The 26,956-nt window shown below is 40.9% G+C and overlaps 1 protein-coding gene and 1 long non-coding RNA gene across 2 annotated transcripts; one reads left to right on the top strand and one right to left on the bottom strand.

Annotated features, from left to right (window-relative positions):
• Nucleotides 1-9,339: 9,339 nt before the first annotated feature.
• LOC132764766 (glycine N-acyltransferase-like protein 3) lies at nt 9,340-26,634 on the top strand. The gene is made up of 5 exons (XM_060758866.2): nt 9,340-9,417; nt 21,471-21,578; nt 23,396-23,522; nt 24,563-24,683; nt 26,214-26,634. The coding sequence occupies exons 1-5, from the start codon at nt 9,340-9,342 to the stop codon at nt 26,632-26,634; spliced, it is 855 nt and encodes a 284-aa protein (XP_060614849.2).
• LOC137095107 (uncharacterized) lies at nt 10,997-21,405 on the bottom strand. Its single transcript, XR_010908791.1, has 2 exons — nt 20,763-21,405; nt 10,997-12,880 (listed from the first exon to the last, which is right to left on the bottom strand). It is a non-coding gene; the product is annotated as an uncharacterized lncRNA (long non-coding RNA).
• Nucleotides 26,635-26,956: the final 322 nt, after the last annotated feature.

Below are 26,956 nucleotides of genomic sequence, written 5' to 3'. Positions count from 1 at the left end.
ACAATATTGTTAGAGGGCCAATACTTGATTCTCTGAGAACTTCTGCAAGAATAGCCAGCCATTTCTATGGCTTTTTTTCCGTATCAGAAGTGACTTGAGAAGCTGCAAGTTGCTTCTGATGTGAGAGAATTGGTCATCTGCAAGGACATTGCCCAGGGGACTCCCAGATTTTTTTGATGTTTTACCATCTTTGTGGGAGGCTCCTCTCATGTCCCTGCATGGGGAGCTGGAGCTGACAGAGGGAGCTCATTGCATTCTCTCTGGATTCGAACCTCTGACCTTGTGCTGGCAGGTCTTCAGTCCTGCCAGCACAAGGATTTAATGCATTGAGCCACCTGATTGAGAAAGAGAAATGGAGAAAAAAGAAAGAAAGAGATAAAGAAAAGAGGCAACTCTTCTCATTTTTGGCTCTGTTCCTTACAATTTTTGGCTTTAATCCTAACCATATAGACCACAGCACATTAACTATGAGGGAATAAAGCTCTTATTATAAACAAGTGTTTGTACCCCTCTTGCAACCAATATATCATTGTTTCTTAAAACATCATCACATCTTAGTAACTCAGCACAACAAATATCAGTTCCATTTATCCACAGCGCTGACTATTTAAGAAATCTGAATATCCCTTAGGGGCTTTGAACACAAGAAGTTGTTCTCTCCTCCGGTTCAGTTCAAACTGTCAACTCTCTTTAATTTGCTTCAGCAACTTTGACTTCATTTACTTCACCACAACAGCCTGATTGAAATATAATCTGTGTTCTGATTAATAGCATGGCTACTTCAGCCAAATCACGGAGCATACAGGTCTCAGATTTTGTTCCCATTCTTTCTGATGTTATACTGGGTTAAAATAAACTGACCTGGGGAGTTGGTGTGAAAAGTATCTGATCATATTGGGAGCTGACAAAAATATAGTCTGGGACAAACAGAACATAAATGGCTCTACAAAATAAAATTGGCAGGAATAGGAACAAAACCTGGCACTTTTTGGTCTTCATCAATCTGGTTGTGCTGATAGAGGCAATTACAAAGTTATAGAAGATTGAATTTGGATGTAGAAAATATTCAGTGTAAATTGGGTGTCTATCAGTTAATAGGGAAACCCATGTATTAATACAAAGAAGTTACAAGAGATGATAACAACAGCAACAACAACAACAACTTTATTTATAATCCGCCCTATCTCCTCAAGGGGACTCAAATATGTAGCTGTATGTTCCAAATGCAATGCATTTCATACACTGGAAGGTTCCTTCAGTCAACACTTTTTAAAGCAAAGGAGTGGGAGGATATGGGAGATTGACTATGGATCATGGGTGGGGATGCAGCTCTGCAACAGGAGGCAAACATCTTGCTCCCTGAGGGGTCTTCAAGAAAACTTAGAACAGAAATTATAGGTTCGAATTTCACAGGATATGCTTAGAAAATGTAATGTATCTTGTGGAGGAAACAGAAAACAGTGCTTATTATTTCTCAGTTTCCCTTAAAAACACCCATTGGTGAGAACAATGGGACTGGATAAAGGATGGGGCAAAGGGGAATACTTTTTTGCTGCTGCCAGAATCTTTGTTCTTGCAAATGTGGGGTAAACATAGGACTACAACACTGACAAGTGTGAAAGCAGATGGGATAGAATTTCAGATCAGGAATGAGAGGTTTTCCCCCATCTGGTGTTACCAGGTCCTCAGCCTTCAGGGCCAAAATCTGAGACCTACAAATCATCCCTTGGAGGCAGGCCTTAGAGATGTTATTAAGTATAAGACATTAAACATCAACCAAAGTTGCACAGAACTGTTGTAATTCACCATCAAAGTGATTCTAAATTGTGGGAAATCTATGAATGATCCCCAATCATCAACTGCTCTGCTCGGGTCTTGTTAAGTTGTGGTGTGGTTTCCTTGATAGTGGCAGAGTACACTATTTTTTAAAACTCAGCAAGTTAACCAAGTACATAAATACACAAACACTTTTTAAAGCAGGTCTCTCATCCTGAATGTCTTCTGCTTTGCCTTAAAGCAGTGGTTCTCAATCTGCTGTTCCCAGGTGTTTTGGCCATCAACTCCCAGAAATCCTAACATCTGATAAACTGGCTGGGATTTATGGGAGTTGTAAGCCAAAATACCTGGGGACCCACAGGTTGAGAACCACTGCCGTAAAGAATGCAATGGGAATCTAGGTTTTAAGACTCAGGGCTAAGCCTAGAGGTCTAACAACCCTCTCCCTTTCCCAAGCGAAAAGAGTATGAGAGGTTTTTTTTCATCCATTTCAATTGTGCTCGTGCACCTTTTGTATGGCCAATCTCAATAAAATAATGAAAAGTAGAGACATCACACTGCAGTGAGATCTGCATAGTTAAAGCAATGGCATTCCCCATAGCAACCTATGGATGTGAGAGCTGGACCATAAGGAAGGCTGAACAAAGGAAGATAGACACTTTTGAACTGTGGTGCTGGAGGAAAATGCTGAGAGTGCCTTGGACTGCAAAAAAATCCAACCAGTCCATACTCCAGGAAATAATGCCCGGCTGCTCACTGGAAGGAAGGATATTAGAGGCCAAGATGAAGTACTTTGGCCACATAATGAGAAGACAGGAAAGCTTAGAGAAGACAATGATGCTGAGGAAAATGGAAGGAAAAAGGAAGAGGGGACGACCAAGGGCAAGATGGATGGATGGTATTCTTGAAGTGACTGGCTTGACCTTGAAGGAGCTGGGGGTGGCCACGGCTGACAGGGAGCTCTGGCGTGGGCTGGTCCATGAGGTCACAAACAGAAGCAACTAAACAAATAACAAAATCTGTGAAATATAGGATGGGTTAATATTTGTTCACTCTGTACCTTACAGAATATTTTCAGTGCATTCCTAGTTGTCCCGTTAAACACAATTGTAGGTTTAAAAATATATAGCTTCTCTCCTTCAGGCATTTGACAGCAACTTTTGGAATAAACAGTGCTGGGTTTGATGAACCGTAGGCCTGATTCAATATTAGACAACTATGTGTAGCTAGCCAATATGGGTTTTGCATTCACATGTCAGAGAATGCAAAAGGCACTCTTGTATTATGGATGAATGAGCATCGTTAATCCTCCAACTGCCAGAACATGTATAGGTTGTCATCAGGTATGTTCTCTTTCCACTTGTGGGAATTTTGCACCATTTTTGAGCAGACAAGAAACACTGGGATTTGGAAGACAAAGCCTCGGGGTAAAAAATTCATTTGGCAAGACTCAATGACAAGTTTAAAGTATTGTCGAAGGCTTTCATAGCTGGAATCACTGGGTTGTTGTACGTTTTTTGGGCTGTATAGCCATGTTCTGGAAGCATTCTCTCCTGGTGTTTTGCTGCCATCTATGGCATGCATCCTCAGAAGTTGTGAGGTCTCACAACCTGTGAGGATGCCTGCCATAGATGCAGGCAAAACTTCAGAAGCGAATGCTTCTAGAACATGGCCATACAGCCCAAAAAACTTACAATATAAGCTTAAATATTTTCATCCCCATGTAAACCATCTTCACAATGCACAGTCACTCAGCTATTGCAGTCTTTCTCCATGGTCTTGTTCACAATGATGCCAGACCTAGACAACTTCCCACTATCTCAGTCCTCCCTGCCCCTTAACTTATCTCATTCTTAACTATGAGGGCTCCAGGCTGGTGATGGGGAAAGGGATAACAACAGTATTCTTCAGAGGGCACTCTTATGACTCTGCCAGTGTAACATGCTGCACTTACCATTTGAAAGAGCAGTTCCTGAGGAAAAGGACTTATGCTACCTCAGACCCTCTCTGCAGTGTGAAGACCACAGCCAGGACAAGATGATGATGATGATGATGATGATGATGATTATCATTATTAGCCTCATATGCTGCCATTTTAGGACATTTCCCATGTCCTGAAGTTACAATGCTCATGGAATAAAGGCCCCTGTCATAGAATTAGAGATAGAAGAGACCACTGGGGTTATCCAATCCAACCCACTGCTATGCTGGAATCAAAGCATTCCTGACTGATGGCCATTCAGTCTCTTAAAGGAGACTCCACCACACTCTGGGGAAGAATATTCCAAAAGGAATTTTAGCAGGTGTTATTTGTCACACAACAATCTAAGAAAGTAGTACTTTTTGACACTCCCTCTTATGCACAACCACAAAAAGTCCAGCCTTATGTCCAATTTTCAATCCAGCAACCTTAATACACTCTTCACCCCTCCCTCCAAGGGGAGAAGTTATGGCCAGCAGACACATGTCCTTAAAAAAGCACTTGATTTCCAATGCTTTACATTCCTCCCCGTTCCAACTGTATTCAATAATTCAAATGATTATTTTGTACTATGATCATCCTAGCCCTCAAGACCCTTGGTTAAAGTCCAAGGAACAAGTCTGTAAATGGTTCATTTGTTTTAGTATACTTAATCCTCCTCCTCCTCCCAAACCATCTTGCAAGCTGCCCCAAAGTGAAGGATTCTTTCCTAAAGAGAACTACCTGGAACAGATACTGGCACAGTGAAGTAACGTTGTTGCTTTGTTTTTTATTGTAAATGAGAAACTGTCTGTGACATTCAGGTGGAAGTATCTTATAACAATGGGCCTTCTGTTCCTCTTGGGAGTAAAATAACTAAAAATCCATCTTGTGGTGATACTCCAATTTTGTCTCTTTTATCCATGAATGAGAAAAATAGACCCATTCAGTGGCCTTTTCATTACTTTTAGACCAGGGGGCAATTTCAATGGATCCAAGGATTATTTCTTTTTACCTTCAAATTTTACCCCCAAAGAAGGAACATCCAGATTTGAAGCTCTTGCCAAAACTGTGCCTTGCTCAAGAGGAGAATCACTGTTCCTAGAGCTTCCTGATGATTTTAAAATGTTCGAGTTTCTCTCCTTCACCCACTTTCCCTCATTCACCCTCAGTTTATTAAAATTGATACAAAACTGAGTTAAAAATATAAAAGTAGTTTGCATTCAGTTAAAACTCAGTGGGACAAGAGAGAGGTGGAGGGCAAATGTTTGCCCTTCTCAGGAGGTTCAGGAAAAAGTAAACTGCTGCAGCCTCTTGTAATTTATGTGTTCCTCCTCATTAATAACTTTTGCCATTGTGCTCCCTATAAAGTATATACATTGATAGAAACTCATGCACTGAGTATACCACCAAAATGTCATCATCCAGACCAACAACCTAATCACAAAGGCTGCCAGAATCACTACACATCATGCCCGTTGAGGGGCAGGGATGTGGAGAACTCCTTGCCCTATACCCTGTGTTGTCTGACTAGCCTGAGTCCTCATCCCATGGGGGGAAGCGTCAACTGCCCTGCTCCCCCATTGCTTCATGGGAAGCCTGCCATGGTCACATGTGTCAGTTCCTGGATAGTTTTATGACAAAGCCTTGCCAGAAGTTCCTCTGCATTGTGGGATCAGAGCCAACAGGCTCAATCATAAAACTATCATGGAACCAGCACATACCACGGAAAACAACCCAATGTGATGAGGTCACAAGATGGCCAAAGAACTCTGGTAACCCCAAGGTTTGCAGAAGCACAAAGAAAAACAAAGAAAGCAAGAAATATCTCAAAGCACTGACCATTTTCAGTGAGTGCGAGATCCGATTGTCGGGTATAGAGGGATCCGAATACTGCAGTAGAAGGATGGAAAGGGGTATCCTGGAAGGAAGCATAACTGGAACCTGAACAAGAGCACTTCATATTGCAAGATTTTACTGTAGGATTCATATAAACAGTATTAAAATGAAAGCATGTGTAAAATAACAGGCAATATTGTTCATCTTGTATAACTCTCTTATCATCTGGATCACAACCAGATACAGTGAAGACATCTGCCCTTGCGCTATGCTACTCTGCTGCTGAGTACGCATGCCCAGTGTGGAACACATCACACCACACTAAAACAGTGGATGTGGCTCTTAATGAGACATGCCGCATTATCACAGGGTATCTGCGCCCTACACCACTGGAGAAATTACACTGCTTAGCCGGTATTGCACCACCTGACATCCGCCGGGAAGTTGCAGCCAATAGTGAAAGGACCAAGGCAGAGACATCTCCAGCTCATCCCTTGTTGGGTATCAGCCAGCACGTCAACGACTTAAATCAAGAAATAGTTTTCTTAGATCTACAGAGACACTTGCTGGAACACCTCAGCAAGCGAGAGTTCAAAAGTGGCAGGCTCAAACCCAGCACCTCAATCCGTGGGTGATACCAGATGAGAGACTCCCCCCTGGGCACACAGAAGACTGAGCGACTTGGAAGGCACTGAACAGACTGCACTCTGGCACTATGAGATGCAGAGCCAATCTTAAGAAATGGGGCTACAAAGTTGAATCCATGACATGCGAGTGTGGAGAAGAGCAAACCACTGACCACCTGCTGCAATGCAACCTGAGCCCTGCCACATGTACGATGGAGGACCTTCTTACAGCAACACCAGAGACACTCCAAGTGGCCAGATACTGGTCAAAGGACATTTAATCAGCTACCAAGTTTGCAAAATTTGTGGGTTTTTTTATCTGTTTGTTTGTTTTGTTCTGTTAGAAATGTAATACAATGTTCTGGTTGCGGATGACACAATAAATAAATAAATCTGGCAATTGAATCATATGCTAACTGCCAGGTCTCTCTGTCCCATCCTACATCTCATATTGTTCTGCTTGTTAGAGGGTTAGGCAGGCAAACCAAGGGTTTCTCTTACTAGTAGAAATTATCTATATTCCAAATATATGTGGCAAGAGCAAAAGGGAGCATTTAGTTTGAGCAAAAGTTAGCAGGTGCACAACTTCTCCCGTTTCTAACCAGCTTCCTCCATGGAAGGGAGAAAAGGGCAGGGAACTCACCCACTGAGCCAAGGCCTTTCTGGGAAAATAGGTGGATGGGTTATCATCACTCACTCGGTTCCTCTGTGTAGGAAATAATAAGCGGAGCAATTTACTACTTACCACTGCTAATGCTTGGCTGAGGTTTTCTCCAAATCACGCCAAAATTCTACAAAGGTCAAATTTTATAAGTATATTCCATCACTGAGATCAGGGATGAAAATGGAAGGGCATAATTAGTTCCAGCTGGAGCTCATAGGATAAATCTTGCTGCAGAAAATCTGCATGTAATCCAGTGGAAGGATCTGATCTTGCCTTTGCCCCAAATTCCACAGAACCCTACAGCAACTTCCATCTGCAGCCAATGCAAGTCAAGAGGTACAGAAAATGGACCTCTAATTCCAGTTCTCAACAGAAATTAAAGATGTATAGAGTAAGATATAATTGTTATTGGTATATTTGTCTCCTTCACACACACACACACAAAAAAGCCATTTGAGTTCCTGTTGCCTTTTGTGTAAAGTTTGAGCACTCTTGCGTCGATGCTGTCTAACTTCCAGCATTGTCTGCTATTCCAAGCAACAGAACACACACTGGTAGGTTGTAGTGCTGTGTGTTGCATACACATATTACAGTCAGATGCCACTATTCAGTTAGTTTCCTGCCCCTCCAAGAAAATAATATTGATGCCAAGGATTAGCCTGGCACAGTTAATATTATACACTTACCTAAGGTGTCCTCTGAACTTATAGAAGCAGGTCGTTTCAAAACAAAACTATGCTTCAGCCAATCTTCCTTTCCCACTTGAATAGCAAAACATGACTCTGTTAATGGTTCTTCATTCGGGAACAAAATATTGCTTTTCTGGTTGATAAAAGGCACGTTAAAGATTCTCACCAAGGCTGACTCCAGATACTCCTGCTTCTCTGTGCTAAGGTTTCCATTTTGTCTTCTCTTCTAGGTAAGCTGAAGGTAATACATGTGTTATTTCCATGAATCCTGGAATGTGGGTTTTAGGTTGTTTGTTTTAATATGCAGTTTGACACCAAGTGTGCAATTAGAAAAATGTGAAGATTGAAAAATGATAATGTATAGTTAGGAAAATGGGATGTTAAATGTTTATTACATAGGCCATAGTGTCTATCAGGGCCACCCTGGTGAAAACAGAAGAAAAATGTGCTACTTTCTGCAGTCGAGCTTTGATGGGGCAGAAAGAATGACTCTTCCACTGGTGTATGTGCTACTAAACTGGGATTCAGAAAGTGTGTCCTGTTAGTTAATGGATAAGGCAGATACATTGATGGGCAAAAGTATGATAGCTGGGACCCTACAATATGCTACTTACACAACACAGGTCAGAAATAAGGGAAGACGTGCGTGAGACAGCGGAGCGAGTGAGAGGCACAGGTGCAACAGAGTTGTGGCAAGATAGTTCACCAGAAAAGGGGGGGGGGGCAGAAAGGGGGGGCACAAACAGCCAAGCCAGAAAGGAGAAGACAGAAAGGGGGGGCAACAAACAGGAAAGGATAGTGCATAAGGCGAGTGAAGTTATGTTAGAGACATTTACTGTTAAATGATAAACAATGGCTTACGAAGATGGTAAATAAGATGTTTCCTCTCCGCCTTTCTGGTGAACTATCTTGCCACGACTCTGACACAGCTGCATCTTTCACTCCCTGCACTGTCTCACGCACGTATTTTCCTCATTAATTCAGACCCATGCTGCGCAACCAGTGTGAGTCCCAGCTATCATACTTTTGCCTACTAATGAATGGTTACATTGTTGTAAAATAAGAATTACTGACAACAATCAACGATTTTATTGCATGATGCTACTATTCTGCACCCTTCACATGATCAGGGATAATGGTAATTTACCAGCATGATCTTCTCCAAGTGTGGTGCAACTGTCATGTTTCAGTGATCTGAGGTCCTGTGGCGGCACTGCCATTTCAGCAGCATAATTCTGCCTTCCCATAGTTCAACTACTCTGTATTTTCTTAATAATTCTGTTAGAAGGAACTTAATAATTCCAGTATAAAGAAACCTTCAAATCATATTTGCTTTGAGGGAGAGACCAATCTTGTCCCCATACATCACCTCTGTGCCTTGACCTATACAGCAAGTCATTACCACTCACTATCTCAGTGTCAAACAGTCAGTGGTCATCAACAGGAATCGGTCCAACAAAGGGCAAAGCAGAGGGATAGTCAAAGTTCAGTCCAAAGGTTCAAGTCAAGCAGTCAAGACACTATAAGCAAGGCGAAAACCATACTTTGTGTTTATCTGGCTCTCTCCCCTTAAATATGGAAAAATTTATATGGATGAAATATCTGCTGCTTCAATTCACATGACAAGTCATTCCAGCCTTACTTGATTTGAGAAAGTGTGTGTGTGTGTGTGTGTGTGTGTGTGTAGGGTACTGATGCATTACAGTCTGTCTGTCCATCTCTCGCCTTTTACTCCAGGTGCTTTCCAAACATATCAGTTTTGCAGATATCACCAGTTAGCCAGCCATGCTGATACTGTCCTGTGCCTCCAAGTTGCAGTTTCTGGAGAGTGTGCTGCGAAGGAACCTGCCTCAGACACTTCCCGTAAGTGTGTTGTCGAAGGCTTTCATGGCTGGAATCACTGGGTTGTTGTGAGTTTTATGGGCAGTATGGCCATGTTCCAGAAGCACTTTCTCCTGATGTTTCACCCATATCTATGGAAGACATCCTCAGAGGATGCCTGCCCTAGATGTGGGCGAAACATCAGGAGATAATGCTTCTGGAACATGGCCATACAGCCCGGAAAAATCACAACCCACTTCCTATAAGATGCAGACACCGTCCTGTCTAGGGATCATTATCAGCAATTAACAGAGAACCTCCCCATCTCTCATATTCCTATATACTCATTAGGGAAAAGCTTCATGTATTTACCATTCAGTATTTATTAAGTTTATATATGGTGGCAGACAAATGATAAACACAAAATGGAGAAGGAAGAAGAACAAGTAAAATTGGACATGGAATTAGAATATAATATTCAGTTAGAATAACAGGAAAAAAAAACAAAGTAAGACAGCCTTTTGTGCCATGGACCAGCTGCCCGTAACATTCAGATGTTCTTTAAAAGTAACTAAACTTACTGTTAACAAATGGAAGTTGCTTTTAAAATGTAATCAACATAGTAACTAGTTATTTTGGTGGCCTCTGAAACTAATTATTAAATAATTAATTATAATTAATTTACTGTCTATATAGTAATGTTTTACATTAAAGCCACATTACATCCCAACCCTGGGAGAAAACCAAATACATAAATGAATAACTAGCTTTATCCTTCATGAATTTCCCTAATTTGTGGGAATGATGGCATCTTCTGGCAGTTTATTACACTATCCACTGTGTGAAAAGAATGTTTGTCATGCCATCTAGCTTCACATCAGGCCACAAAGAAAATCTTAACATCCACAGATATTACTTTTTCTCACAGGGGAGTCACTCTAACACTCTGATAATTTTTGTTGTCTTTCATATTATCATGGTGTAGCAGATCTCCAGTCCCATTTGGGACTCCAAACCAAGGTCAAAATGCGAGCGCGATAGAATCAATGGGACAGACAACGTGTTCTCTTCCAGGAAAGCATTTTACTGAAATAAGCAGCTGCTTAGGTCCCCTCTCAGCGCAACACGGCGCATTTCTTAGGAACACCCCCACCTAGAGGGCTGAACTCTTTATATACCTCTTGAAAAACGAAAGTTCTCATTTCCCTGAAATCATGTGATTTCCAGGAAAACACATGATTCCTTCAGGGGCTGCACCCCGCACTCAACTTTTTGCACAAAGCCCTGCAATCAACTTTTGCACACGAGACCCCCTCCCCTCACCTTCCTTATTTGGCAGCATATCCCTTATTCCCATTTCCACAACAAAGCTGCCTCATTTCTCCATTTTCTTTTTTGCTAAGCGTTTTACAAAAGCGAAAGCAAATCAGCAAAGGTTATTATGGGTCTCTCTAACTTTTTCTTTTGGATGAGGCCTATCTTTCTTATTGGCGTTACTTGCATTATACACTTTTGGCAGGCTTGGAGCATAATTGGAAAACAACATATTAACAATAGAAAAATGAAACAACCTAATATAAGAGACACATCTTCACCATGCTGGGCAAATATAAGTCTTGCATGTTTTTGTTTTTTTAGCCAATTTCCCTGTATCATAGTGATCATATTTATAAGCATTAGGAACCCAAAAACTGTCTGAACTCCTGTTGGTTCTCTGGTGTCTCTTCCTCCCCTTCCCATCATAATGTCTTTCCACCACTTCCAGGACAGTGCTTTTGTTGGGCCACACTGCGACATACTTGACCTTCGACGTTCTATTGTACCCGATGGGGTCAGCTTCATGGCCTTGTTGACCCCGTAGGGAGTTGCCGGACGATCCTGAGTCTCAGGTCACTCTGATCCGCTTTTTCTACTTTCCACACGGGGGCGCCAACTTGGCACGGGTGTAGTGTATCCAAGGTTTGACTTCCTTCACTTTGATGGCGGTAGGGGTTGATAACAGCACAGTATAAGGTCCTCTCCACTTTGGTCCAAGCGGGTCAATCCTCCACTCCTTAATGAGTACTTCGTCACATGGTCACATGTTGAACTCCCTGGGGGCTTTTAAGGGTCCTTCTCGAGGGTTATTCTTGGCACAGGTCCAGCACCTGCGTGCAGCCGCTGCCGTTAAGCTATGGAGCCCATCGATGTATATCTGTCGTCCCAACAACGTTGCCAGGGCCGTCTTACCCAGGTGTGTAGTGTAATGCATATGTCGGACTATGTGCCACGCCATGTCCTTAGGGACGTAGACGCGGTTATCTGGCATCACAATGACCTCTCCCTTCCATTTTCCTTTTTTCCCCCAAGGCCCAATTTTTCCTCCTCTTGTGTACATGTAAACTTTTCTAATGGGGAGTCCTCTAATGCAGTTGCAGTCAGCAAGCACTGCTTATTGCGGGGGTGTTTTTGCTGCCTCTCTTGCGGCCAAATCAGCTAACCTATTTCCTTGCGTAACTGGATCTTCTCCCCTCTGGTGTCCCTTACAATGCATTATAGCAACCTGATCCGGTTCCCAAACCGCCTCCAGAAGGGCCACAATCTCAGCTGCATTCTTAACGCCCTTTCCAGCCGACGTAAGGAGTCCCCGCTCCTTGTACAAAGCTCCATGGGCATGAAGCATAGTAAAAGCGTACTTTGAATCCGTGTAGACATTGACCCGCTTTCCTTTTGCCAACTGCAGTGCCCTGGTGAGGGCTATCAACTCGGCCCGTTGAGCGGAGGTTCCCGGAGGGAGCGACTCTGCTTCCAAAATCTCTCCCTCCCCCTGCACCACCGCATATCCTGCACGCCTCTCACCATTTCTCCACAAAGCTGCTGCCATCTGTGAATAGGGTCATGTCTATGTTGGACATTGGTACGTCTTTTAAATCGGGTCGGCTGGAGTATACCTGTTCCATCACCTGAATGCACTGGTGGACCATTTCCTCCCCCGGGGCAGGCAACAAGGTAGCCGGATTCAGGGTGGCGCAAGTTTCTAGGGTTACCATCGGGTTGTCACATAACACCCCCTCATACTTAGTCAGTCTCTCGTTTGTGAGCCAGCGTGGTCTCTTGGTGTCTAACAATACCTTAACATGGTGTGGTATCGTTACGACCAGTGGCTGCCCTAAAGTCAATTTGTTTGCTTCTTTTATTTAATCTACTGCTGCTGCCACAGCCCGCAGGCATGGTGGCATTTCCTGCGCTACTGTGTCTAGTTGTCTTTGCAAGTATGCCACTGGTTTTTTTTTTCCATGACCCTAAAGCCTGGGTAAGTCCGCCCACTGCTATTCCTTTTCGCTCCAATATGAACAGAATGAAGGGTTTCTCCATATCAGGTAGGCCCAAGGCTGGTGATGACATCATCTCTGTCTCTTTTTAAAACACAGTTGTAAACACTTGTGTCTTTTGCTTGTCCTGTCCAGCAGGTGGTGCTTTGGATAGGCTCTTGTATTTTGGACTCCCATTATCAGGAGCTCAAGAGCTGGAAAAGATAAATAGAAAGACAGTGAGAGAAAAGGGGGAGGGGGATACTGATTACCCATCTGTCGTCGGTTTCCGTCGATAGCTTTCACTCCATCCATTGGCGGGCCTCCACAATCTCTCACTTCGAAGTCTTTTCAACCAATCTCCATCCTTTTAAACAATTCTCTATGGTTTTCTTTCCATGATTTATCTCACGTTCCTCTGTCCATCTATTGCAAGCAACAGCTCATTCCATCTTTGACTTGCTTTTTCAACTTCAACCTGTTCTTTCAATTAAATAAACAGTTTAACCTTTCTGCTGGCAATATCTCTCAAATCAGGCAAAAACCCTTTTTTTTTGGCCCTTTGCAAGGCATTGTCTTTTAAATCTGGCAACTCCAGGGCAAACTGCCCTGTCTTTCTGGTTTAATGTCCCATTTTAAAATTAATTTTTTCAGTACCTTTGTAGAGGGATTGGGTCTAAATAACAAAATCTGTAGAGGTATTTTGTCCTATGTTTGAAGAAAGCTGTGAAATATAGCCACCTCGGGCTAAGGACTATAAAGAAGAGGCTGGATGGTCATCTGTCAGGGGTGATTTGAATGTAATATTCCTGCTTCTTAGCAGGGGGCCGGACTGGATGGCCCATGAGGTCCCCCCCAACTCCCCGATTCCCTGATTCCATGATTTATGTCCAGAGTTATTGTACCCATATAAAAGTAAATTCTGTTGTAAAAATCAATTGCTGGTTTCCTTTTGAATCAAATACCAAACCAAACAAACAAAAACAATGTAAAGAACTCTGTTTAACAATCAGTGTCTCTATCTATAGGTATTTCTAATATATAACCATAGCAGTCATCCCAGTCATATGTAGAAGAAAAACCATCTTGTTATCTTGTATCTCCAACAAAACAACAGAGAGAAAGGAGCGAAGAAGGAGGGGTTGAATCCTCCCTCAAAAGAAAATGCATTTGAAATTCCACAACTCCTAGCAAGTTGTTGTCCTGAGACAAAATCAGACTCTCCGGTAACACCTTTTGTCCCAAACAAATTTTAGACATGGATCCTGTGCCTCTTCTTTATTGCAAAAGAAGTTGCTGGAAAATCCCTATTTTCTGTAAATTATTAGCCCTCACACAGTTCCTAGTGAGTGCATCTCTAAATAGCCAAAAGAAAAAGTTTAAACTTTCAACATCTGAGGATGCCTGTCATTGGCGCAGGCAAATTGTCAGGAGAGAATGCTTCAGGAACATGGCCGTTCAGCCTGTAAAAGTTATGACAACCTGAATCCTTTAAAACCTTTTTGTCCACACACACAGATGTAACTTTCCTCTTCTTGACACAAGCCTTAAAAATGTCTCAACCTGTAAAGAGTTAAAATCTCCTAATAACAGTCCTTGAAAGAAAGGAGGGGGTAGGGGTAGTAAAATAAAGCATCTTTGAAAACAGTCTCGGCAGGCTGCCATATATCTTTCTGTTATCTCTCTTCTGGCTCTGTAAAGCAAGAGCCCTCCACATCCTGGCACCCTCTTGGGCGGATTTTTTTATGTTATCTCAAATACATATTCATAGTACAAGATTCATTTTTTTTTTTTGTAGACACAGAACACATTAGGATTTTTTTTTTAACCATTTCAAAAATGTCACATAGCATATTATTTACTTTCCAATCTCACTCACACATACAATGTTTGTTAGTTGTTAGGCTTCTTGCACGTTCACACACACACAAAGAAACCTCATTTATACACACACGCACACACATGCATACACACACAAATTTCTCAAGGTCAGCTTTTACATTGGCACACTCACATAATTTGAACACAGCACACAGAACAGAACATCAGAAAACTCAAAACAATTATTAAAAGGATCAATTATTTAAGATAACTCATTTGGTCTTTGCCCACACATTCTTTTACATTTTAAAAACACAGTTTTTCAAATGGCGGCATTTTGAACATAAATCAATTCCCATTGAATCAGCATTTTTGTTTCTTTCTTGTTTGAATCCTTCAAACACAATTAACATTCCATATACCTTTCAGTTCAACATGTCTAAGTGTCTCTCTCTCCCAACCTTTCCCGGCATTCCATCAATGAACTCAGTCCTGTATCATTTAGACATACCTTATACCAAGTGATCTGCCAACTTACACAAAGCTCTCTTTTTAGCACATAATTCCATCAACCACATTCCTTTCCTTTCCTGGGTGCTGAAACAACAGGTTTCCATTTGAAAATAACAAGAATCCTGTCAGCAGAGTTATAATATCAAATAAAAAATAACAATTCTACAGCAGAAGCTTACTTTATTATAGCTTCATAGTGGAAACTCAGAAAATCAGACATCAGACCCTAAACAAAAACCTCCAACCAAATCCAAGACCAAGACCAAGACCTAAAGACTGCAGGCAGATGCAAACCATTATAACAGCAGCAATGAGATCCACCTGCACCCAGTTGACCAAACCCAAACCACAAGCATTTCAGCAATTAAAGGCACAAACTCACTTACACAAATATAACCAAATACATACAATGAACAATATAATTTTGCACATTTTACAATACTTCTAACACTCCTCCACAAAATTATATTAGTTCATATTTATACATTCATAAATTCAATTTTTCACAAAACTGGTTATGTTTTTCACAAGTAAGAGGTTTCGTCAAAATATCTGCAACATTTTCAACTGAAGGAACATAATTGAGAACAATTCTTTTGTCCTTAACAAATTGTTGCACATTTGAATATCTAACATTAATGTATCTAGACTTCGTTTTCATATTTTGACTTTTACCCAAAGCGATGCAGGTTTGAGAATCAACATAAACTTGTATTGGCAATTCTAAATCAATGTTCAGACTTTTAATCAAAGATTCTAGCCATTCTGCTGATGTCAAAGCATCAGACAACGCTGAGAATTCAGCTTCTCCAGTACTTAATGCCACAATGCTCTGTTTTCTGCTCTTCCAGCACACTGGTGTATTTGCGTATTTTATTACAAATCCAGTAACAGATTTATTTTCCTTTAGATTTGCAAAAGAACTATCGCAATGTATTTCTAAAGACTTTTTGTCATCTGGACAAATTCTGAAAACTTTTTCAGCAGTTTGTTTTAAATATCTCAGAACTCTTTTTACTCCAGCCCAGTCTGTATGTGAGGGATTTTGAATCCTTTGACTTAGGATACCAACAGAAAAAGAAATGTCAGGCCTTGTGTTGTTTGCAATGTACAATAAAGAGCCAATAACTGAACGATAAATGAAATTGTTATCAAACACTTCTCCATCTACATGTTGTAAAAACTGAAGAGCCATGGGTGTATTAACAGTGTTTGCATTTTCCATTCTGGTTTTTCTCAAAAGATCATAAATCTTGTCAGTTTGGTTTAATTCAAAACCACTTTCATTTCTGGCAATATTTATGCCAAGATATCTATTAACATCTCCAAGATTTTTGATTTTCAATACTTTGCTCAAATTCTGAAATACTTCCTGAATTTGTTCCTCAGATCCAATACATAACACATCATCCACATAAATTACAATAAACATTTGTGTGTCTCCACTTCCTTTTGAGTACAAACAAGGATCAAAACTATTGGCAACAAAATTCAACTTTGTCAACACTTTGTCTAAATGTAGGTTCCAATTACGTGCACTTTGTTTAAGACCATAAAGACTTTTCTTAAGAAGATAAGTCCCTTCAGGAAGGTCAGATTCAAAACCTGGGATAGCAGATATATAAACTTTCTCCTCTAAGTCTGCATGAAGATACGCAGTATTCACATCAAAATGTTTGACTTTTAAATTCCTATTACTGGCAATTGCAAGGGTTATTTTTAGTGCTTCCCCAGACACTGTGGGGCTAAATATCTCATTAAAATTTTCTCCATATATCTGTTCAAAACCTCTAGCAACTAACCTGGCTTTGTACAAAAAACCACCATCCTTTGTTTGTTTACGTCTATAAACCCAACGACAACTTAGAACCTTTACATTGTCAACTGTTTTAGACTTCTCCATGACTTGCAAATCTTTCAAAGAATCAAATTCACTTTGCATTGCTTTTAACCAAAGATTTCTCTCAGTCTCATCTCTTTTCAACATCTCTTTATAACTTTGAGGTTCAGACCAATCATGTTCTTGTATTTTCACAACTTCACAATGGTATCTTTTTGGAGGAATACCCTTAGTTGTCCTAGAACTGCGCCTAGGAATGGTCCTAGTACTATCTCCTCCATCAGTCTCATCAGTTTCTGAATTACTAGAGCTAGTACTTTCTGAACTAGAAGATTCAGCTTCAGCTTTTCTCTTCTGAGGTTCTGTCCTTTTAATTACAGGACTACTGCCTTGTAACTGACTAGAAACAGATTCTTGCTTCACTTGCACTTGTGTTCCAAACTGTGTATCTTGAGATGTGCTTGGTTGTATATTTTGCTGTGCAGTCTGTTGTGAAACTGATTGCACTTGTGTAGCAGGCCGCTGTGAAACTTGCTGTGTAGTTGGCTGTGTGGTTAGTGGTGTGTGCATTTGAGTAGTATTGAAAGGCAGAAACACTTCCTTATTTGAATGAATCCTTTCCCAACCACTGTGTTGTTGGAACTTCACATTTTTAGAAACTAACACCCTATTATTACCACACCAAAATCTCCAACCTTTTGACTCAGAAGCAGGGCCTAGATATTTCAATTTCTTCCAAATAGAATCCTTTTTATGTCTTTGTTGAGAAGGAATTAAGACATATGAGTCACTTCCAAAAACTCTGATTGAACTCAAATCAGGAGTTTTTCCAAAAAACAACACATAAGGAATACTATTGACACTTTTGCAAAAAGAACGATTGAGCACAAAGGTGGCGTTTGCCACGGCTTCAGCCCACAATCCATCAGATAAACTAGCATCTCTTAACATTTTTCTAGCCACAACCTTTACAACACCTATCCACCTTTCTGCAACCCCATTTTCACTGGGTGAGTAAGGATTTGTTAACCTGTGAACTATGCCAAACTTTTCAAGCAAATTTTGCATTTGTTTGGACATAAACTCAGCACCACGATCACTCTGAAAAGCTTGTACTGGGTACTCAGGAAACTGTGTTTGCATTAGCTTCAGCCAAGCAGAAATTTTTTGAAAAACTTCACCTTTAGTTCTTAGAAAGAAGGTGAACTTCAACCGTGAAAAATCATCTACCAAAATCAAAAAATATTTCGACCCGCCTACAGAAGTAGGATGAGGACCAGATACATCTATATGGACAAGCTCTAAGACCCTTTTTGAAACTCTAGCACTGTATTTTGCTATAGGAGCTTTCTTAAGATTTTCTGCTGCACAAATTTCACAATCTAGAAAATTCTTACATCCTTGAATAGGAATCTCACACAACTCAGCTGTTTGTCTTAGATACTGCCATGACAAATGACCCATTTTCCTGTGAAATTCATGAATACATTTGTCGTGTAATGGCCTGGGATTATCAGGTATCTGCTTAATGCAAGCAGACACATTTGTAGCAGACTTTAAAACAAAAAATCCCTTTTCTTGTCTCAGTTGCACTTCATTACCTTGAAGATCAATTAGCATAGACTTTTCTTTCTTTAAAGACACCTCAAAACCTTCATCCAAAAGTTTGTTGACACTGAGAATATTATACATAATTTCTGGTACATAGTACACATTCTCAAGAGTACATTTCAGACTGTCAATATAAAGATCACCACAAGAAAATACTTTAACTTTTCTATCATCTGCCAAAGAAATAAAGTTTATATCAGAGTCTCTCACATTTGTCAACAGTTCTATAGTTTTTACCAAATGCTGAGAACAGCCTGAGTCAATAATGAAAGAGTTCATTGTATCCTTCTTAGAGGTCACCAGGAAACCATGCTGTAAGTCCTTTGAAGAACTAGGTCTCTCCACTTGCTTGTTTCTCCATTGTCCTGGATTCAGTTTGCAATTCTTAGCATAATGCCCTTTCTTTTTACATTTAAAGCACACAATTTGTGACTTTGGCTTAGCAACACAAGCAGTGTCATTAGAAGCAGTCCCAGAACTTGAACTCTTCTGCATAGGAGCAAAACTTCTCAATTTGCGTTGAGCTTCAAATTCCATAATTTTCCCCGAAATAAAAGGTATCGTAAGATCCCTGTCTGGAATTCCATGAAGAGAGTCCATAAACGCATAAAAAGGGCGAGATAGAGATCCCATCAAGATTAACGCTTGTTGCTCAGGGGGAAAAATAATGTCTCTTGCTCTCAATTCCGAAAAAAGAGCCACAACTTTTGTAACATGAGTTTGAACTGGAGTGCCCTCCTCATGTTTGAGGTTAAACAGCTGTCGCATAAGAATTATCTTTGAACCACTTGATTGTCTTTGAAACAAGTCTTTAAACAGATTCCACGCAGTTTGTGCATGAGGAATATTATGAAGGTGAACCAACAAAGAATCTGACACAGACAACTGAAGAAGCGCCAAAGCTCTTTCATCTTTTTGTTGATCCGCAGGAGTTAGTTGAGCTGGCAAATTCTCAATTATGTCCCATAAATTCTGGGAAACAAGATAAGCTTTAAATCTGATGCTCCAACTGAGCCAGTTACTATCAGATAGTTTATCAAAAGGGAGTGAACCAACTTGAAGAGGCGGCAAAGCCATTTTGGTATTTCACTTTAAAGTCCCAAAGTTCCAGAAACAAATACTTACTGCACCAAAAAAGAAAGGACCCCCAGTATACCCGGGTTTCAGCCCAGCCAATTTATATTCACTTCTTCAAGTAAAATTGGCTTCTAGCAGTCCAATATCTTTCAAAACTTTGCAGTAATTCTCTGGAATTCAAACACAGGGTCTGACTCACAAACTGTTTGCTTCTTCTTTTGGCTTCAGAAACATTTGCTGAAAAAACCTTTTGTGCAAGGCAAGACAGGAAAGCAACATAGTTGGCCCTTGCTGCTCAGGCACGTAGAAGGCAAATTCTCCAACATAGCAAGCCATAAATCTTCTTGATTTCTCTGAAGGCAAATCTTCCAAGGTTTAGTGTTCAGCAGCAAGCTATCACTTTAAACCTCGCTGCTCACCAAAGCAGCCAGGAGCAGAAGACTCAAAAATGCCTTCAAAAAACTTCTTAATGTTCCACCACATATTTCAAAAACAAACATCACCTCAGACACATGGATTATGCAGTGTTCTGGGCCCATAACCTGTCAGCAGAGTTATAATATCAAATAAAAAATAACAATTCTACAGCAGAAGCTTACTTTATTATAGCTTCATAGTGGAAACTCAGAAAATCAGACATCAGACCCTAAACAAAAACCTCCAACCAAATCCAAGACCAAGACCAAGACCTAAAGACTGCAGGCAGATGCAAACCATTATAACAGCAGCAATGAGATCCACCTGCACCCAGTTGACCAAACCCAAACCACAAGCATTTCAGCAATTAAAGGCACAAACTCACTTACACAAATATAACCAAATACATACAATGAACAATATAATTTTGCACATTTTACAATACTTCTAACAAATCCAACTCCTCTTTCTCACTTTTCTTTTCACAAAACAGCGCTTCAGACATGCACAAATCTCAATCCAGTGTTGCAACACACAGACACACACAATTTATCTCGACAGTTCTCTGACACGGCAAACTGTTTAAACTTTCAAGTGGGTCAGTTTCTCCCCCTTCTCTGTCTGTTTCTCTTCTTTTCCATTTTTTTTTCTCCAGGGAGCAATGCTGACTCGGTCTCGGGCCACCCTCACGAGTCAGCTATCTGGGGGATTTTCTGTTCCTCCCCCCCTTGCCTCCCTCCAGCTAGCTTTTTCACTTAAACACTATAATCGCCAGATTGCAATAGATGTCGGGACACCCTTCGCCTCTGGACTTTTACCTCCTCCTTAGGATCCCTCTTTTTCCTCCTGTCTGGTTTCTCTGGTGAGTCAAAGTCGTTGCGATTGCCTGGTCCGGTGACGTGGACAGAAGAGGGAAGCACTGCAGCCGGTCTGCAGTTGGGGGCCCCCCCTTACTCGGCTCACAGTGGTTGCCTCTAGCCCCCGGCACCGACCAGGAATCGTCCTGCCAACAGGATCTGTCCTTGACTCTTGGCTCGTCTTAGGCAATCCGAGTCACGGCACCAAAAATGTAGCAGATCTCCAGTCCCATTTGGGACTCCAAACCAAGGTCAAAATGCGAGCGCGATAGAATCAATGGGACAGACAACGTGTTCTCTTCCAGGAAAGCATTTTACTGAAATAAGCAGCTGCTTAGGTCCCCTCTCAGCGCAACACGGCGCATTTCTTAGGAACACCCCCACCTAGAGGGCTGAACTCTTTATATACCTCTTGAAAAACGAAAGTTCTCATTTCCCTGAAATCATGTGATTTCCAGGAAAACACATGATTCCTTCAGGGGCTGCACCCCGCACTCAACTTTTTGCACAAAGCCCTGCAATCAACTTTTGCACACGAGACCCCCTCCCCTCACCTTCCTTATTTGGCAGCATATCCCTTATTCCCATTTCCACAACAAAGCTGCCTCAATGGAAGCATTGTGCTTATCTTTTGCTCTATATCAGCCTAACTCCATGTTTATTTAACAGATTTATGGGGCAGTGATGCACATCAACCGTGGAAACCCCGTTCAGCATGAAGCAGTAGTAGACTCTTGGCCTGAGTTTAAAGCTGTCTTTACACGCCCACGTAAAGGGGTAGGTCATGAAATCTAAGTACTGGTCTAAATATGGTCAGTTCCAAGCATGTTGAGGTTGTGGACTACTAAGACTCCTAGATCTCTTTCACATGGATTGTTGTCAAGCGAGGTATCACTTATCTTATATCTGTGAATTTCATTTTTATTGGCTAAATGTAGTACTATACATTTCTCTCTACTGAAATTCATTTTGTTATTTTTGACTCAGACCTCTAATCTGGTAAAGTCATTTCAGATTCTGATCCTGTTCTCTGGGGTATTACCTATCTTTCACAATTTGATGTCATCTTCAAATTCCATAAGCATGCCTTCTAGTCCATCATCAAAGTCAATTATAAACATGTTGAATAGTTCTGGGTCCAAGGCAGAATCATGTTGCATCCCACTGATCACTTCCCTCCAGGATGAAGGAAAGGAGCCCTTGGTCATAACCCAATCAATCAATTCCCAATCCACTTAACAGGAGCAATGTCTAGTCCACATTTTATTAACTTTTTTATGAGAATGTCATGAGGAACCTTGTCAAAGGCCTTACTGCTATATCTACAACATTTCCTTCATCTGCCAAGCTTGTAACTCTCTGAAAAAAGATGAGGTTCGTTTCTTATGACCTTGAGAAATCCACATTGACCTTTAGTAAGCATGTCATTACTTTCTAAATGCTCACAGATTATTGGTTTAATGATCTGCTATATAATCTTCCCTGGTATTGATTTCAGGCTGACTCAGGCCCCTTCCACACAGCTGAATAAAACATTTTCTGATTTGAACTGGAATATATGGCAGCATGGACTCAGATAACATAGTTCAAAGCAGATATTGTGGGATTTTCTGCCTTGATATTCTGGGTTACATGTCTGTGTAGAAGGGTCCTTGGTGGTAATTTTGGGTCCTCTTCCCCCTCCCCCTTGTTTGATAGGGTAACATTTGCCTTCTCCCAGTTTTCTAGAATTGCTTCCGTTCTCCAGGAATACTCAAATAATACTGCCAGTGGTTCAAATAATACTGCCAGTTTTGTTACTACCTTTGGATGTAGTCCATTGGGTCCTGAAATTACTTCTGCCAGTTTTGTTAATACCCTTGGATATAGTTCATTAGGTCCTGGAGATGTGAACTCATGTAGATTAGCCAGGTATTCCTGTACTGCCTCTTTACCTATTCTGTAATTACCTTACTCTGCTCCATTCGTTTTGGAGAAGACTGAGGCAAAGAAGATGCTGAATAGTTCTGCCTTTTCTCTGTCCTCTGTTAGCTTTCACCATCACCTGTACACAGTGGTCCTGCCATTTTCTTGTCCTTCCTTTTGCTATGGACATAATCCAAAAAGCCCTTTTTATTGTTTTTAACCTCTCTAACCTGACTTTTCTAACTTTCTCTCTATCAATCCTGGCAAATCGATTTGATGTTTTCTCTCTATTTCCATTTCTTGTACATGCTCCTATTATATCTTCGCTCAATTGAAAGTGCCTTAGTTTCTTCAGGCTCCTCCTGTTTTCCATCCTTTGAAGCTGTGCCTCCAATATCTCGCTTTTCAGAAACTCCCATCCATCATTAACTCTTTTTAATATTTTTCACCGTGAGGTCATGCTCAGTTTTCCCCTAAGTTTATGGATGTCAGCTTTCTTAAAGTCTAAAGTGTGTGTCTGTGTCTATACTTCACTTCCTCTTTTTGCTGTATAACAAATTCTTGAAGGATATTTTCATTGTTCTTCAACACTAATCTGATTCATCTTTCTCTCAAGGAGCCCAACCCCACTTCTTGCATCTTGGCAGTAGCTGTGATTTCCTGATGTAGCTTTATGCTATCTTCTACAGGTGGTGAAAGACAAATTGGATTTTTATGCCAATTTGTATGCTGTTTTCTATTCAGACATGGACAACTGTCGAGCTCTCTTGGAAAATAAAGACAGCATTGATTGGGGCAGAGCCTTTCAGCTGCAAGGTGAGTCTCTGCAAGTGAACAATAAACACATTGGCTAGATTGCCCCTCTGATGGAGATGCCACACATGATATAAACTGGAGACTGACAACACATTTTCAGCTCCATCAAATGCTTACTTGTCCACTTGATCCACACAATTTCAGAGCATGAAAGAATGAGAAACCACCCCCCCCCCAAAAAAAACCCCGGTATCACACTAATTGGACCAGGTCCAACTGTGTCAGCTGTTGTTCACACAAGAACCCAAGACAGAGGGGCGCTGGAAGGTCTCTGGAGTCATATTGTTACCTGTCACAGATGCATTCAAACCCATCTACATACTGTCAGAGCCAGTCAGTGAGTTCCTAGAAAAATCTTGCAAACAAAATACAAAGGAAACAAATTAGTGGCAGATGCCATCAACACCACTGATTTTTTTATATCTTAAAAATATTTTTCTCTTGAATAATTGCTGAACATAAGCAGCTTAGACACACACAGTTCATGAAACATTGAATCATTTTTCCTCAAAAACATTTCATACAGTGTGTTCTTTCCCTTTTTGAACTTTCTATCGTGTTCTTAATGGCTGAGTCTCTAGTTTTTTGCACACACCCAAGTAGTTTTCGACTGGAGTGGGGACAGTTTTATTATATACCTCAGTAATCCACAGAATCCTTTCCCCCCAGATATACATTGTCCATTGTATATTGGTACCTTAAAAACCAGAAAGCATCTACACTTGGAGAAATTTACAGTTGGCCTTCCATATTGATGATTCAACCATCCACAACTTGAATTTAAAAAAAATTCCAAAAAGAAACCTTGATTTTTCTATTTTATGTAGGAGACAACATTTCAATCCACCATTACATATAACATGGTGAGTGCTCATAGATTTTTGGTATCCATGGAAGGTTCTGGAACCAAATCAAAGCAGATACCATGGGCCACTCTCAGTCAATCATTGCCATATTAAACTTTGTTTTTGTTTTAGTGTTACTCTTCAATGGCTATGCAAATACAGTAGTTTAAAAGTTACTTCTTATCATTCACACAGTTTTCCAAGATGGGATATGTGAAATTATCCAAGATATAGCAAAGACCACAGATGTCCATCTGAAGATAGACAATTACGTACCGCTGATACATCCAAAACCATCTACTCTATCTGAGAGCCGGTCAGTGCATTTGATCCCTCCAACCTGCCATCACCCTAGCTGCTCAGAAGGACTGTGAAGTCAATGGAGCTCTTTGGTTAAATAAGGCCCTTCTATACTGCCATATAATCTAGATCAACCATGCAGATAATCCACATTATCTGCTTTGAACTGGATTATATGAGTCTACACTGCCATATAATCCAGTTCAAATCAAATAACCTGGATTTTATGGCAGTGTAGAAGGGGCCTATGAGGCATGTGAGGCCCCTTCCACACAGCTGTATAAAATCCACATTGAACTGGATATGGCAGTGTGGACTCAGATAACTCGGTCCAAAGCAGATATTGTGGATTATCTGCCTTGATATTCTGAGTTATATGGCTGTGTGGAAGAGCCCTGAGAATCCTGTAACTAATTTATAGTGTAGTTGTAGTAACATTATAGTTTTAGATAATCCAAACATGCAGCACAACCCTTTTTTGAGAACTTCAAGCCTTATCCACACCTCCACAGGAACTGGGAGCAAGAGAATTCTGCTCCTCTCAAATCCATGCATTTATTTCAAAGTCTAAACCTATGGGCCTGGGGGATTTCAGACATTCTCATAAAAATATGTGATTGTTTTTTCAGGCTCTGGCTCATTGCACACATAGGGAAAGTAATGATGATTTCCCTATCTTAGCGTTCCTCCTTTAGCAGGCTTAATAGAGCTTTGGCATCACATTGTCAAGCCACTCCAAATGAATATCATTCTGCTATGCTTCCTCTTTCAGGTGAATGCTCTGGGGCTGATAGAGTCTTCCCATGTTACAGCTTTTATGTTGGAGGTAGGAGTTTTAATTCTGAATGGGAAGCATCCTTTGCTGTAATTTGGCAATAATTAGATAATACTAAGAAGGAACCACCCTCTGGGGGCGATTTTTATAAGGGTACATCTACACTGTTGAATTAATGCAGTTTGATACTACCTTGATTGCCATGGCTCAGTGCTGTGGTATCATCTGAACAGTAGTTTGGTGAGCCAAAAACACTCTGTGGTACAGTCGTTTGGTAAGCCAAAAGCAGTGCACCTCCTGTGATTGCATACCATTGAACCATGGCTGTTAAAGTGGTTTCAAACTGCACTGATTTGCTGAGTAAGTGCACCCTCAAGCTTGATTTGCTTCTGTGAGTCCACCTTTTCCCTTATAAATATCTTTAAAGGCAATTCTTACAGTTAAAGCTTGGCTTTTTCCTACCTGAAAGGAAGTAAACTCCTGAAAATTGGATCCCCACCAAACCAGTAGAACAAATGTCATCACATTTAGTGTACAAAATATTCCTGCCCCCACACTGTGCAATAAACATAACAGTTTGTTTCTCCACTTGTTTTTCCAAGTCATTGACTGAAAATCCAAGACCTGCAGGTCATTCAAGCTCAGGACTTTCGCTTTAAAGTTGTTCTTGTGTGTTATGTGTTCTCCAAGAGGTTGCCTCTGTATCAGCCTAGGATGAATATTCAAGGCTTTCTGCTTGCTCACACAACCCTACTTGTCTTTGTATTTCAGGTTCAAAAGTGACCTCCTCCACTTTGGCACCCTCAACCCATCCCACGCAGCCTCACTCAATGACGTTTGGGACTTTGGGGGCAATGATCTGAGCCTGAACTATCTGGAAAGCTTGATCCGCAACTTCCCTAGTGCTTGCCTCCTAGATAAGGATGGCCAGTTGGCTGCTTGGTGCCTTATTGATCCTTATGGTTGCTTAACACATGGCTACACCTTCCCTCAGTATCGGGGACAGAGGTGGATTGGGCTCATCCTACAGAATTTAGGAAGAAAGATGCATGCTCTTGGCTTTCCTCTGTATGCTGCAGTTCTGACAGGAAACGAACCCTCCATACGATCACTACAGCACCAGGGGTTCCATGTTCTTCCTGGGACATATTACACACTTATTTCGACACCAGTCCTCAACCCCAAGAAATAGCAGAGAGGAGTAATTTCTAAAAATAACCTAAAAACCATTTAAAAATTGTTTTCAGAGAAGAAACAAACAGATGTTAGGCTGGAGTGATAAATTTAAAGCCTTGCTTTGGTCAAATTCAAGATTAAGTTTAAAGCATCAGTACTTTAATAATAATAATAATAACAACAACAACAACAACAACAACAACACTTTATTTATATTCCACCCTTCTCACCCCGAAGGGGACTAAGGGTGGATCACAGTACATATGCTTTTATAGACAATACACAGGCAGACAGAACAGGAGGTGGTTGTTTCAGCTGTTTTTGGTGCCATGGAAGGT

Source organism: Anolis sagrei, chromosome 1 (genome assembly GCF_037176765.1).
Source record: "Anolis sagrei isolate rAnoSag1 chromosome 1, rAnoSag1.mat, whole genome shotgun sequence".
Taxonomy (NCBI): Eukaryota; Metazoa; Chordata; class Lepidosauria; order Squamata; family Dactyloidae; genus Anolis; species Anolis sagrei.
Note: the sequence above shows the minus strand (reverse complement) of the source record. Positions and strands in the feature narration are given on the sequence as shown.

Bases quoted from the DNA above. Each gene is read 5' to 3' on its own strand.
- LOC132764766 (XM_060758866.2), top strand. From the start codon at position 9,340: ATGCTGATACTGTCCTGTGCCTCCAAGTTGCAGTTTCTGGAGAGTGTG. The intron at 9,418-21,470 runs GTAAGTGTGTTG...TTTATTTAACAG, and splicing joins ACCTGCCTCAGACACTTCCC to ATTTATGGGGCAGTGATGCA. The intron at 21,579-23,395 runs GTAGGTCATGAA...TATCTTCTACAG, and splicing joins TTACACGCCCACGTAAAGGG to GTGGTGAAAGACAAATTGGA.